The sequence below is a fragment of the Protopterus annectens genome, chromosome 11.part0 (genome assembly GCF_019279795.1).
Source record: "Protopterus annectens isolate FY-2018-M chromosome 11.part0, PAN1.0, whole genome shotgun sequence".
In the NCBI taxonomy this organism is placed as follows: Eukaryota; Metazoa; Chordata; order Ceratodontiformes; family Protopteridae; genus Protopterus; species Protopterus annectens.
This window is the reverse complement of record NC_056745.1, coordinates 729,662,369-729,677,247: the sequence shown is the minus strand read 5'-3', so window position 1 is coordinate 729,677,247 and position 14,879 is coordinate 729,662,369. Positions and strand designations below refer to the sequence as shown.

Genomic DNA, 14,879 nt, shown 5'->3' with positions numbered 1-14,879 from the left:
GTTGAAGTCATAAAATAATGACAATCATTTGAGTTTCAGACTTCATACCCTTCAGAAAAATCCATGCCAATACAAAACCTGTTAGTCTATCAACTTTGTAAGTTCAAAAGAGCAATATTTAAAAAGCTTCCCTATTTTTGGGTCTTTGTCCCCCCATTATTTATGGCTTTGTCCATATTTTTTTCCAAGAGATTGAGAGGTAAATGACCTGCCAGTGTCCATCTAAGCCCACTAAGCAGGGACAGTGGTGCTTAGTGCTGGATCAAAAAAGTGCAATTTGGTGATTCTGCTTTCACTGAACTAGAAGGGCATGAAAATGTCACACAAGCACAAGTGGGAGTCAGTATTCAGGTGGTTGACGGAAGGAAACAATGGAAAGAACACATAACAGGGAAAACAAGGGTGATTCATAACATGCATTGATGTTCTTGATGTGTAATTGCAAAGATTCTGGGTAAAAAGTAGAGGAGCTGCAAGAAGTGGTTCTGTGAAAGAGGTAGACATGGCTAGTTTTACAGAAAACATGGAGCAGTGGACTCATGTTGGACTGCTAACAAGATCCTTCATGATTCCAGGTGGGGTAGAGTGGGCTGAAGCAGCTAAGCTCCACTCAGTCATCTTCAGATGAAGGAAGACTGCTGCGACCACAGCACTGGTGACACCTAGGGGTGACTGTGATTATCGTCCCGCTGTGATGGTCAGGTAGTCTGATGCTATCAAGGTGGAGCTTTGTTCTATTGAAATAGAAAGGGATGTATATGTTCAGGAAAATGCATGCCTCCTCCTTCTCCACTCTGCCAGGCAGCAAGTGTGAGTCAACAAGCTGCTATAATAGTAATGGGTAGATCAATCCTTGGAACCTGAAGCTGGCCTGCTCTCTAAACCTGACTCTTAGAAAAATAGGCTGGTTAGGCTTCATGAACAGAAACAAATAGGATTGTTTTTCTCTTTCATTGGAAGGAATGGGCTGAATGCATACATGCAAAGTAATCATTATACAGTTCCTTGCAGGTATGTTGTGGGAAAGAAAAAGAAACATAGGCAAGTAAGAAGAAAAGATGGAACGTTGAGATACCTGGGCAACTGTTTTTCAAGAAAGCGTGGAAAAAGGAGAGATGGAGGAGCAGTAGCAATTCATGGGGGGGGGGGGGGCTGCATTAACTCTAAGATTTGAGAGAAGAAGGAATGCTTCCCATTGAAGGGAACAATGGAGTGGGCAGGACAAGATTTGAGGTCATATACTTTAGCAGCTAATGCATAAGAAAGAGCCAAATAAGATTTTACGTGAGTTGGGGGAGTTAGCCAAATATCAGTTCACAGTCTAAAAGCAAGTAGGGGGGAGTACACAAGATATGGGAATGGATAGGAGATGGATTCCTCATTACTACAGCCAAAGGTATGAGGGAGACTGAAAAAGAGTAGAAGTGCAATGTGGCTACATGAGAATGTAACGCTAGCAGTTAGAGCAACAGACGAGGCTTACAGCAGGTGGAAAGGAGGAGGCTGAGGAGACATAGTACAGCAAAGGTAACAGAAAGGCAGCCAAAGCTGTGAGAGAAGCAAGGTTATAAAGTGAAAGGGAATTCACTGGAGCACTCAGGAAGTGGAAGAAGGCCTTTTTACATATTTATTTATAGTAAAAAGAGGACAGGAGGAACACACATTTCCTGGCTGTGGAAAGATGCGAGGGGAAATTAGAGAAAAAATGAAATAAAGTAGAGGTACTAAACGAACACTTATTATTCACAATTTAATGCAACTGAAGGGAGAGAGCCATACTGGCAAGCAGACAGCATGAGGAGAGTAGTGGTCAGACTCCAGAAGAGAGAGAGAAAGAGAATTAGAAGGTGCAGAGGGAACTGATCGCTTTTAAGTTGGATAAAGCATAAGAAGTAACTGTCCAACCTCACAGAGGTCTCAGGAATCTGGCCAGTGTGCTAGTAGTGTCCCCTGATGAAGACCTTCAACAGTTCAGAGGGTTTGCAAAGGTGTAACCTTGGTTTAAATTGTGAGGGGGAATTTCCCCAATAAGAACCAAACGGTGATATTAACTGCTTTATCCTTTGAAAAGTAAATTTTCTGTGGTGAAATACTTTTACTTCGAACTGTATTCTTTTGTGATTTAATTGATGAAAAAAATAATGAAGTTAAAGTAGAGCATGAAGCTTTATAATTAGATTACTGAAATAGACAACAAGAAGGAAACTGCATATTGTATGTGATCCCCTTATGAGATAAATGTTGCCCCCTTCCTGTTTTCCCAAACTACATCACATTTCAAATACTTAAAGATCTTACCCAATGCTATCTGCCTGCTAATTTATAAAATTTAGATTCCATTCCCAGCTGTCTTCTCTAATAACATGAAACATATTTGCAGATGGGCAATCTTATAAAACAAAATTGTAAAGAGGTCTGTTGTAAATATTAATGCAGAAATGTATGCATATCTTTTAGCCTCTATAAATAAAAAAACATAAGATCAAGTATCACAAGGAAACAATAGCTTATATTTATATTTCTGTTAGCATCTCATGTCAGTATCAAGCTGGTCATCAATTAAATGTGCACAGCAATACACATTTTTTTCAATGCAGTTGTTACAAGAGATAGCCATTAAAATAAATTTCAGCAATGCTGTCCTTGCCAAATTAAATAAGGGTAAACATGAGTTAAAAAAAACAGCTCAAGATCTGAGTAAAACACTTAAGGTACATCTATGAAAAAATAATCAAATAAATTGCATATTTTTATACCAATCAGTACGTTTCCAAAAGCAGAAATTCTAATATTGGCATTAATACGAAATATCCATACAAATAAACATTAACCCTAGTAATATAACAATCAAGGCATTGCCTTGTTTTAAGCATAGGTTTTAAAGCAAATTGCTAATTCAGTGTATTAATGTACTGAGCCATTCTAGCTGCTGTACGCTCCAAACAGCTGTTAGTATTACCTCACTTTTATTTTTATGTACCTTCTATTACTTGAAATAAAAAGATGAGCATTACAAAACAGAATTATTATAGCAATAACCCATGCCTGGGTGTGGGTAATGCTAAATTTACCCACGGTTGGCGTGGTTTGGTCCCGAGGGCGAAGGCCGAGGGACCAAACAAAGCCAACCGTGGGTAAATTTAGCATTACCCACACCCAGAAGTGGGTTATTGCTATATATGACATTATTTAAGAAAAGAAACTATTACTTTTCTTAAATAATGGCATAGTATAATGCCTGTTTACTGCCCTTCCGCAGATGTCTGGCATCCGCGGCAGTTCTGATGTACAGCGCGCCTGCGCAGTACATCAGAGCTGTGGGCAAAAGCAACGGAGAAAGCAAGATCTCCGTTGCTTTTTTTTAGTGTCTCGCTATGTTAAATGAGGTTAACATAGCGAGACAGTTTTAAAATAAGCAACGGACATCTCCGTTGCTTATTTTAAAACTGTCTCGCTATGTTAAACCCATTTAACATAGCGAGACAGCGTTTTAAAAAAACGAGTTATACTAATGGAAAAAAGTCCGGGCGACCGGACCTTTTTCCATTAGTATAACTCGATTTACAACGGGCACGCTGGCCAATCAGCGTGCACATTTTGGGGGGTTCATGGTATAATATACTTTGGACTATCATTTCAGTTCTTCTATGATGACACTTCCTGGAAAATGAAAAAAATTTATACAGGCTAACAAAACTGTGTCTAGTACCATTATTTAACAAGTAACAGCAGTAAACCATGTATCCATTCACCTACAACCCCTTTTTCCAATTTTGTGCTTATTGGGTCAGGCTGTTACTTCAACAGTAAAAGTCATCTAGAGCCAATTTTCACACTGGTGGGTAGCTAGCCCTGCCTAACTTGTAATTTCATACCACACACTCACAACTATGGCCAATTTAGAGTGCACAATCCACCTACTGCATGTCTTTGTAATGTGGGAGGAAACCAGAGCACCAAGAGAAAACCCATACAACACAGGGTGGACATACAGACTCCAAACAGAAGGCAACCCAGCTGAGAATAAAACCAGGAAACATCTTGCTGTGAGGAGACAGAACTACCTACTATGCTACTGGAAAACATGCATAGGTATTATCATACTTTTAAAAAATCAAGAAAAAAGGTCTGCACTAAAAGGAAAGTTTACAGCAGCTCCCAAAGCAAAGGCATTGTTAGCTGAACTACAGAAAACAATTTTTAATACATTTCCAAAAGACCAAATGAGCTTCTGGTGAATAATACAGCAAAGAATATGCCGAAAGTTCAATGCATTAAGAACTTTCATCCTGGTAATGTTCCATGGACTTCATCAGAAGTGAAATATGAAAACCATGTCATGATTTATATAACCACTTATTATAATGCTAATTAAACATTTAAAGGAACATATACCAAGAATAATTAAAAATTATAAGGTCTTTCAAAATGCACATACAATGGACATATAAGTAAAACCTTTCCAAACATAAATATCAAATGTTCTAAAAATTACAATTTACAGTGTAACTGACACAGAAATTAATCTGAAAATTAGTAAAGTCCTATAGACATCTATGTTTATAAATTGCACAAAATCACCATTGCACAAGATGCAATTTAATAAATACATGTAGTACGATTAAAAAAAAAGATCACAATTTAGCAGCTGTCAACTTTAGGAATGGGGTGATAAAAATTATTTCATTTAAACCAGGTGGGTTAAAAATATTCAATCTAAACTGCCATATCAGCTCTCAGCATTCTAGCTTGTTCTTCCAAGCCATACCTTACATCTACACAAACATTCTCAAGAATAAAAAATACAAATCTTTTAAAATGTTGAGAAGTTCTTGAGTGTTTATATACAGGCATTGTTTTCTTTCTTTTTTTTTTTTTTGAGGATATTGTAATTGTGTTTGTGAAGGCTGCCAGCCTAGCCAAATAGAATTTTATAGATAATTATATCATTTGTAAATATTAATGTAAGGCACATGCTTGTTGTCTTAAACTGAAAAACTGCTGTTAGATATGGAACTGAAAAAAGCGTCACAACAGTACTCTCTACTGACCAAGTAAAAGCATGTTGTGACCCTTTGATCTAAAGTCGGCTCCAGCCCGTCTAGATGAAGAAATTCTTTCTATTGTTTTAACCAAGAGTTAAATTGACAGATTTAAAAATGCAAATGCATTTTTATTGCTGTGCTTCCTGACCAGCTGCAAGATAACACAAGGAGATGCTAAGAATGTAAATGTAGTTTCTGTTAGCCTAGGAACCCAGGGAAGTGTGAAGAATGATGTATGGGAACCAGGAATGTGATTTTAGAAACAGAGAGAATCAGAGAGCTTTTTGCATTTTTGTCTTCACCATCCAGCTCACAGCACTGTCTTGCTCTATAAGTTAGTTTATCTTAGACTTGTGTTTTCTCTTAGAAAAAGCTAGAAACAAGAAATATTAGACTAAGTGTTTTTCTGTGATGTCGGAACTGTACTACTGAATTATTTTAAGTATTTCTCTGTGATCTCTGAACTCTTGACTAGCACTGTGTAGTAAGAAGTATTGTCTGGTGTTTTTATTATTTATTATTAAATATTTTAAAACCTTTCAGCTGTGGCTGTTTTGTGCAGAGATAATTTAAGCTCTAGAGTACATTGCATATTTATAGTGATTACTGTACCAAGTCACTCTAATAAGCCTTGACTGTTTAGTTATACTACCAATTGGATAATAATATTGCACAGTAATAATTGGACACCCTTTTAAGGGCCTTTGAACAGCTGATAAATAATAGCTGGGTGGTGGCAGTGATTTCTACGGTATAGTCTGGGTAAAAGTGGCACAGCTGGAGAACGTGTGCCAGCCTTCTCCAGGAATGTCTGTGTGGTCTCCAGGAATGTCTGTGTGGTTGTATAAACTCTTATCTCAAAGTGTATGTGTGTCAGCTACTTGGGCAGGGACATGAAGCACTGATTGGACAGAGAGGGTGCTGGAGATTTTAGCTTGCCCAGCTGGCTGAGATCTGGACCCTAGAGCTGTGACAGTGGGAAGTCTTACTGGGGACCTGAAGAGTAAGGGAGTGACCAGCCCAGGACTGACTGTTATCTCTGTGTGCTCTTAAGGGAAATTGCACTTTACTGTGTGTTTTTGTTATCCTTTCATCCTACATGAGACGCCCCTCACTGGTGTTAGTGGTCAGGATTGAGGCTCCTTGATTGCTTGGCCAGGGCACGGGCATCACATATTAATTGGTGGCAGTGGTGGGATATCCACACCACATATTAATTGGTTGGCAAATGCTAACTGCCTTGAGTGGTGTGGGTACAGTGAATTCCTGTAGCTTGTGTACAGTGAGCTTTAAAGGTGTTTTTTACTCTAAAACAGCCACACAGTGAATGCTCAGAGTTCAGATCACAATTGTTTTATTTCTTTTGTTAGCTTAATTAGTCAGGGTGAGCAGGCAGCATGTCAGCAGAGGAGTATGGATAGCTGACAAGGAGCCAGCTGGCTGAGATGTGCCAGGCTAGGGAACTGGTGCATGGAAACCTGATTAAGGCAGACCTGACTGCAGCCTTGGTTACAGCTGCATCAGAAAACAGCAACCAGGAAGACAATCAGACTGACAGTGGAGATATAATACCCTCGGACAATGGACAGCTGAATCTTTCTTCAGAGGACTTAAAAATCCATCTGGAGCTAAAGAGACTTGAGTTGGAGGCCAAGCGTGTGGAAATTGAAGCAACCAAGAGACTGAGGCGTCTAGAGAGTGAGGAGAATGAGAGACTGCAATGTTTGCAGGTTGAGGAGAATGAGAAACTGCTATGCCTAGAAGCTGAGGAAAAGGAAAGGCAGAGGCAGCATGAGAAGGAGATGCTGACTCTTTGCCAGAGTCATGGAGGTAATGAAGAAGGGAATAACTGGACCCCAGAAGCACAACACGTCAGTAAATTTCTTCTGCAGTTTAAAGAGGATGATCATTTTGATAGTTTCATTCATATGTTTGAGAGGGCATGCAAACAGTATAGTGTTGACCAAAGGCTCTGGGTACAGTTCCTGACCCTGTTACTCCATGATAAAGCTGTAACTATTTTGTCAAAAATGTCTGATGTTGCAAGTTTTGATTATACTGCTGTTAAAAAACATTTGTGAGAATTGTTTAAGCTAACACCTGAAACATATAGGAAAAAGATTTGCGAGCATAGACGCAAGGCACTTGAAAGTGTGTGTGAATATGTTGCTGAACTGAGCACTTATTTCCATAGGTGGGTGAGTGGATGTCAGGTCACCACTTTTGAAGGGCTGGCAGACCTTTTGGTGAGGGAAAAAGCCCTTAGCACTTTGCCTGAGGACAAGAGGATCTGGTTAGCTGATAGACAATGTGCTACTTCAGATGAGTTGGGGAAGAAGGGTGACATATACCTGGAAAGCAGGGCAGCCCTGCACAGGAAAGGGACCCCCAGTACCACTCATGGGTCTAAAGGAACACATGGTGGGCAGCACAGACTGCTCCAACAGAATCTGCTAGTAGCAGTGGAAGCCACTAGTCCAGATACATGACCATGACCTAGGGTTAAATGTTTTGAATGCAACCAGTGGGGCCATGTGGTATACAGATGTCCACAGAGGAAAGGTGAAGAACAAAAGGTAAGGGAGCCAGTAAGTGGGAAAGACAAAATGCCAATAGTAGGTTGTCTTGAGACAACAGGGGTACCGAACTACCATCCTGAAGATGTCCTGATAGGGAAGGATTTGGATGAGGCAGTACCATGTGCTTATGCAGTTAGATGCAGTCAGGCTAGGAGACAAGCATGTATGTCTGGTGGCCTGGGGTAGACCCAAACAGACTGCATACTTGCAGCCAGGACTGGTGAGGTGGTTACTTCAGGGAGGGAGCTACCCTGTAGCAGTGAGACTGAAGGTGAGCCACAGCTGCTTGTGGGTACTGATGGTCCCTTGGACAGAGTTACTGCAAAGGTAGAGGTGAGTAGTAGTACACAGGTTGACAGTGAGGCACCACTATCAGAAGATGCCAGACTACCTGTGGAAAGGGATCTGGGAAGGGTTACAAGGGGAGAGTTGAGATAGGCTCAGCTCTCAGACCCTAGATTGCAAGGTCTGAGGCAGGTAGCTATGGAGGCACCTGGTTCTCAAGGAAAGGGGGAATCTGAATCCTGGACAAAGGGTTACTATACAGAGAGTGGACCCCTGAGAGAGGGCTAGAAGGTGAAAGAGTACAGCAATTGGTAGTGCCTAGAGCCTACCATCTGGTGCTACTAGCCATAGCCCATAATATTCCCTTTGCAAGTCATATGGGCATAAAACATACAAAGAGGCATACTATGCAGAACTTCTATTGGCCTGGAATTTCCAGAGATGTAACAGGGTACTGCAGGACCTGTGCGCAGTGCCAAAAGGTAGGTAAGGCAGGAGACAAAGTGAAAGCTCCTTTGATGCCTTTGCCTGTGATTGAAAAGCCATTTCAGCGGATAGCTACAGATATTGTGGGTCCTCTGAGTACCCCAAGTTCCACAAGGAAAAAGTATATCCTAGTGGTAGTGGATTATGCTACATGATACCCTGAGGCAGTGGCTTTGTCCTCCATTGAGGCAGAAAAGGTGGAAAATGCTTTGTTAGAGATTTTCAGCAGGGTAGGTTTCCCAAAAGAAATACTGACTGACAGAGGTGCCAATTTCATTTCTGACCTGCTGGCTTGTCTGTAGAAGTCCTGCGGGTTGAAGCACATGAAGACCACCCCCTACCATCCCCAGACTAATGGTCTTGTTGAGAGGTTAAACTCTACAATCAAGTCCATACTACAGGCATTTGCAGATCAGTTGAAGAGGGAGTGGGACAAATATTTGCCCCATCTGTTGTTTACTTACAGAGAAGTTCCCTAGGAATCCACAGGTTTTTCACCCTTTGGGTTGTATGGGCATAGGGTGAGGGGACCTCTAGATTTAATTTGAGATGAGTGGGAAGGTGAGTGCAAGTCTCATAAGGAGTCTGTTGTGGCATACGTCCTAAACCTCATGACAAGGCTCAAGGAACTCATGGCCTTGGCCCAGGAGAACCTGGCAGAAGCCCAACAACAGATAAAGATGTGGTATGACAGGAATGCTCAAGCTAGAGAGTATGCCATGGGGCAGCAGGTAATGGTTCTCATTCCTGTCAGACACAACAAGCTGCAAGCAGCTTGGGAGGGACACTACAAGGTTGTAAGAAAGGTAAGTAATTTTTAATTACATGGGCATTAGGCAGAAGGCAGGAGCACAAATTGTACCATGTTAACATGATGAAACCTTATCATGATAGGGAGACCCTTGTGCTGAGCATTTGCAGTGGATTGCAGGAGGAGTCTGAGGGAGATCTGGGGACTAATCTCCTCAGTGAGGCTTGGATGACACCTCAGTGGAAGAGGTAGCAATGTCCCAGCAGCTATCCCCTACCCAGGTTTGAGAAATCCGAGCAGTGTTGCAGGAATTTGGGGACATTTTCACTGGGAAACTAGGGTGCACCCACCTGGGGCAGCACCAGGTGGATGCAGGACCCCAAAGGCCTATTAGGCAGGCCCCTTATAGAGTGCCTGAGAGTGTCAAACAGACTCTGAGGGAGGAGGTATAGGAGATGTTGGAACTAGGGGTGATTCAAGAGTCCAACAGTCCCTGGGCCTCCCCAGTGGTGCTGGTGCCAAAGAAAGATGGCAGCACCAGGTTGTGTGTGGACTACGGGAAATTAAATAGTCACACAGAGTTGGATGCTTACCCCATGCCTAGGACAGATGAGGCCCTAGAGCAGCTGGGTGGGGCTAAGAATCTTACAACCATTGATCTTACCAAGGATTACTAGCAGGTGCCCTTGACTCCCAGTGCTAAAAAGAAGTCATCCTTTGTGACTCCTTTTGGCTTGTATGAGTTCACAAAGATGCCCTTTGGGATGAAGACTTCCCCAGCAACTTTCCAGAGGCTGGTAGACCATATCCTACAGGAGCAGGAGGGTTTGCCCTTGCTTACCTAGATGATATTGCCATCTACATCATTCCTGGCCAGAGCACCTTCAGCATGTTAGGGAGGTGTTGGGCAAACTACAGAGGGCAGGGTTGACCATTAAGCCGAGCAAATGTCAGGTGGTTATGGCAGAGTTCTCCTACCTAGGACATAGAGTGGAGAGTAGTAAGATAAGGCCAGAATATGCCAAAGTGGAAGCCATTCAGGCATGGCCTGCACCTGTCACTAAAATGCAGGTGAGGGCATTTTTAGGGACAGCAGGGTACTACAGAAAGTTTGTCCCCAGTTATAGTACCAAAGCTGCTTCCCTCACAGACCTGACAAGGAAGAACAGGCCAGATAAAGTAGTGTGGACCCCAGCATGAAAGCAGGCATTCCAGAAGCTTAAAAAAGCTTTGGGAGGTCCCCCTGTGTTAGCCAGTCCATATTACAGCAAATAATTTGTTGTGCAGGTAGATGCTTCAAACCGTGGGTTGGGGGCTGTACTTAGCCAGATTTCTTCCGAGGGAGAAGAGCGCCCAATCATTTATCTCAGTCAAAGCCTCCATCCCAGGGAGGAATGCTATGCAGCTGTAGAAAAGGAATGTCTAGCCATAGTGTGGGCACTGCAGAAACATCAGCTTTATCTGCATGGAAGGAAATTCACTGTTTTGACAGATCACAACCCACTAGCATGGTTAATCAGAACTAGCCAACAAAATGCCAAGTTGCTAAGATGGAGCCTATGGTTGCAAGCATATGATATGTCAGTGCAGCACCGCAGTGGGATTAGCAATGCCAATGCAGATGGGCTCTCAAGGCATGGGACAGGGTAAGGTATACTCAGATAGACCTAACTCTCTCAAGCAGTTTTCCCGAGGGTCACTTGAAAAACTAGCTTGAGTTCTCGGGGGGGTGGGGGTGGGTGTGAAGGTGTGAAGGTTGCCAGCCTTGCTGGATAGAATTTTATAGATAATTCTATCATTTGTAAATATTAATGTAAGACACAGGCTTGTTGTCTTAAATTGAAAAACTGCTGTAAGATGTGGAACTCCAAGAAAAGTCACAACAATGCTCTCTACTGACCAAATAAAAGCATGTTGTGACCCTTTGATCTAAAGTCATCTCCAGCCCATCTAGATGACGACATTCTTTCTATTGTTTTAACCAAGAGTTAAATTGCTAGATTTAAACATGCAAATGTATTTTTATTGCTCTGCTTCCTGACCAGCTGCAAGATAACACAAGGAGATGTTAAGAATGTAAATGTATTTTCTGTTAGCCTGGAAACCCAGGGAATTGTGAATAATGATGTAATGAGAGCCAGGAATGAGATTTTAAAAACAGAGAGAATCAGAGAGCTTTTTGCATTTTTGTCTTGACCACCCAACTCACAGCACTGTCTTGATCTATAAGTTAGTTTATCTTGGACTTTTGTTTTCTCTTAGAAATAGTTAGAAACTAGAAATATTAGACTAAGTGTTTTTCTGTGATGTCAGAACTGTACTACTGAATTATTTTAAGTATTTCTCTGTGATCTCTGAACTTTTGATTAGCACTGTGTAGTAAGAAGTATTGTCTGGTGTTATTATTATTTATTATTAAATATTTTAAAACATTTCAACTGTGGCTGTTTTGTGTAGAGATAATTTAAGCTCTAGAGTGCATTGCATATTTATAGTGATTACTGTACCAAGTCACTCTGATACGCCTTGACTGTTTAGTTATACTATGAATTGGATAATAATATTGCACAGTAATAATTGGACACCCTTTTAAGGGTCTTTGAGTAGCTGATAAATATTAGCTGGGTGGTGGCAGTGATCTCTACTTTATATTCTGGGAAAAAGGGGCACAGCTGGAGAACCTGTGCCAGCCTTCCCCAGGAGTGTCTGTGTGACTGTATAAACTCTTATCTCAAAGTGTGTGTGTGTCAGCTACTTAGGCAGGGATACAAAGCACTGGCTGGACAGAGAGGGTGCTGTATATTTTAGCTTGCCCAGCTGGCTGAGATCTGCACCCTGTAGCTGTGCCAGTGGGGAGTCTTACTAGGGACCTGGAGAGTAAGGGAGTGACCAGCCCCAGACTGACTGCGATCTCTGTGTTCTCTTAAGGGACATTGCACTTTACTGTGTGTTTTGTTATCCTTTCCTCCTATATGAGATGCCCCTCACTGGTGTTAGTGGTGAGGATTGAGGCTCCTTGATTGCTGGACCAGGGCACGGGCGTCACAGTATTCATAAATTCTCCTATGAAAGGTGCTTTCTGTTTCACCTATATAATAACTGGAACAAGTGGTGTAGCTAGCTTAATATACTATACCTTTATTTTGGCTGTTCCCTGATTTAGGCTTAATAACCTTATCTTCTATATTTTCCAAGCACCATGTGTTACGTAAGTACATGAAAGGGCATTGTTTACAAGTACATCTTTTTTTCCCTCACCCAGCTTTCTTTTATCATTTTCATCCCTCTTCATAATTTCTAACATATTTTTAATATTCCTAGCCGTCTCAAATAAAAAACATGGGATTGCACCCACTCTCTTATTAACCAATTCATTTGCCTTAAAAATGTTCCCAGTCTCAGTACTATATTCCACTACTAATACTGGTTCAAAGGAATGTTGTCCATCATTGACCTCTGACTCATCACTACCTTTCTGAGCATCTCTGTCTAAACACATCTCCAGGACTGGTGGAAAATCTAAAGGTCTTTTTTTTAATGTTTTTTTTATGATATCTAACCATTGTTTAGGAAAGTTTCTATCTGAAAACATGTAAACCAACTTCTTATACTCGATAGTAAAATTGTTATCCTGCAAAATCATCTGAGAAATCAAATAATTGCCCTTTAAACAATCCTTTAACTTTAAAGGGGTGGCATCTGTCAAAGTGCAAGCAACTATTGCTGAAAGTGTTTTTTTTTTTTTATAGTAGATGAAAAACTTTTTTTAATTTTGTTTATTAGTGTAGCCCTGCACTACCATGTTACTTTTGGTTTGATTATAATATTTTTGCTTTTCTGTATTCCATGTTACTTCTAACTTTGCTAATGTCACTTGTAAGACATGTGCTAGAAACCTCACTGACATACAATCAGGGAAATGAAACAGTCACTCATCCAAAGATATTTAAACTGAATCATAAACCATACATGGGACTGATACACGTATGTAAATCTTGGTATCATATGCATTCAAGTCATCATAATGCGTCATGTTAGAACAAAATCATTTGTGTATTACAATAATATGATAATGAACCAAAGTTAAAAAAAAAAAAACAAGACACAAGCATTTTATTTTTAGTTGTGGGTTACAACCTTTGACTTAATAAAAATCATATAGATACAGAGCAGCTTAGTGGAACAAATATTGATACCATATGAATTTTGAAGATGTGTGAGAATAAAACACAGAAGATAATATCTGCACCTTAATGATAATATACTACCATTCTATGATACTGAAATCGCACTGAATAGTTCTATTTCTGTAACTTGAGTTCTGTTTAACAGTAGAATAATGTCATACCCAGAAATCACCACTAAAAAGAAAAGATAAGCAGGATGTAGTGTTACTGGATTCTACATTAGCTTGGCTGTTTAAGCAAATGTCATGGGTTTTTGAAAATATATAGCTGGAAAAAACAAGCCTTTATAGCTAAAGTGTCTAGATTTCTGGAGTATCACTTAATTGCACCAATCTTACTATTAAAAGAAGAAACAAATGGCTATTCAGAAAATGGAGTATATTTGAGAACATGTAAGAAATGGGAAACAGTGATAAGGTGCTAACTTTGGGGAAATTAAGCACATCAAATGCATTAGGAAAATCATGGAGAAATGCAAAAGAATGAGTGAAAGTACAGAAAGAGTGGACATCTTTATGCAGAAATAATGTAAAGTACTGTAATTTCTAGAAAGTAAATAGGAGGAAAGGGAGAGCAAGAAAAAAAGGGAGAATGTTACATTATTTGCGAATATATACATGCATGTCTGTGCATGGACAAGTATTGTATACATTCTGTATGTATAGTTTGGGAGCATGTATGCTTTATCATCTATGATTGCAAAATTTCAGACTCGTACTTTTAGCCATGTAATACTAGGATAAAATAGTCAACACAAAGTAAAGGTGGTGGCACCCATGCCTCTCATTGACAGGGGTAGCAGGTGTTGACCACAGACCCGCTCTGTTCATAAATTCATTCTGTGACCTACACAAAGAGAACAAATGGGGATACTTGGGATTAACATGGCTAAGCTTGTAAAAGCTCTAGGGTCATTTGCCTAGTAACCTCCTATGAACTTATAAAATAAAAAAACACATCTCTTAGAAGGCAGCTGTTGAGATGAAGCATCAAACATTTTTTCATACAATTTATAATATGTACCTTCTTTGAAGTTCTTTGATCCGTACCATCATGTTAAGGTGTCCCTGAGAATACTGCTCAATAACATCTCGAACATCATATGGCTTTCGAGCTTGCTAAAGGAAAACAAGGGAACAGATGGTCAAGTTATATTAGTGGACCTGCTAAGGCCATTCAAATATTTATTAGCATTCAGTTTTTGCTGGCAAATATTGTACATTAGCAATCCTTCTTTTAATAGTAAATATGTTTATACCTTTGAGATGTAAACTCTAAAATGATTGCTCACTCAGCACTCCTCTTACTCCAAATCACAAGATATTAACTTGAGTTCAAAGTTCAGCAATGAAAACCTCCTTTCCAGTAATGTAGAACAAAATATGAGTACATGTAAATCTACATCAAGCTCTCTATCTATCTATCTATCTATCTATCTATCTATCTATCTATCTATCTATGTATTTATCTATCAATCTACTTGTGTGTGTGTGTGTGTGTGTGTGTGTGTGTGTGTGTGTGTGTGTGTGTGTGTGTGTGTGTGTGT

The 14,879-nt window shown here is 40.3% G+C and overlaps 1 protein-coding gene across 1 annotated transcript in view; it reads right to left on the bottom strand.

The window, feature by feature from the left end:
* Window positions 1-14,879, bottom strand: part of LOC122814835 (potassium voltage-gated channel subfamily KQT member 1-like) — a 383,125-nt gene that overhangs the window by 315,937 nt on the left and 52,309 nt on the right. Inside the window, exon 2 of the mRNA XM_044087127.1 lies at window positions 14,357-14,451. Coding sequence (XP_043943062.1) covers window positions 14,357-14,451 — 95 coding nt within the window. The remainder of the gene's footprint in view (window positions 1-14,356; window positions 14,452-14,879) is intronic.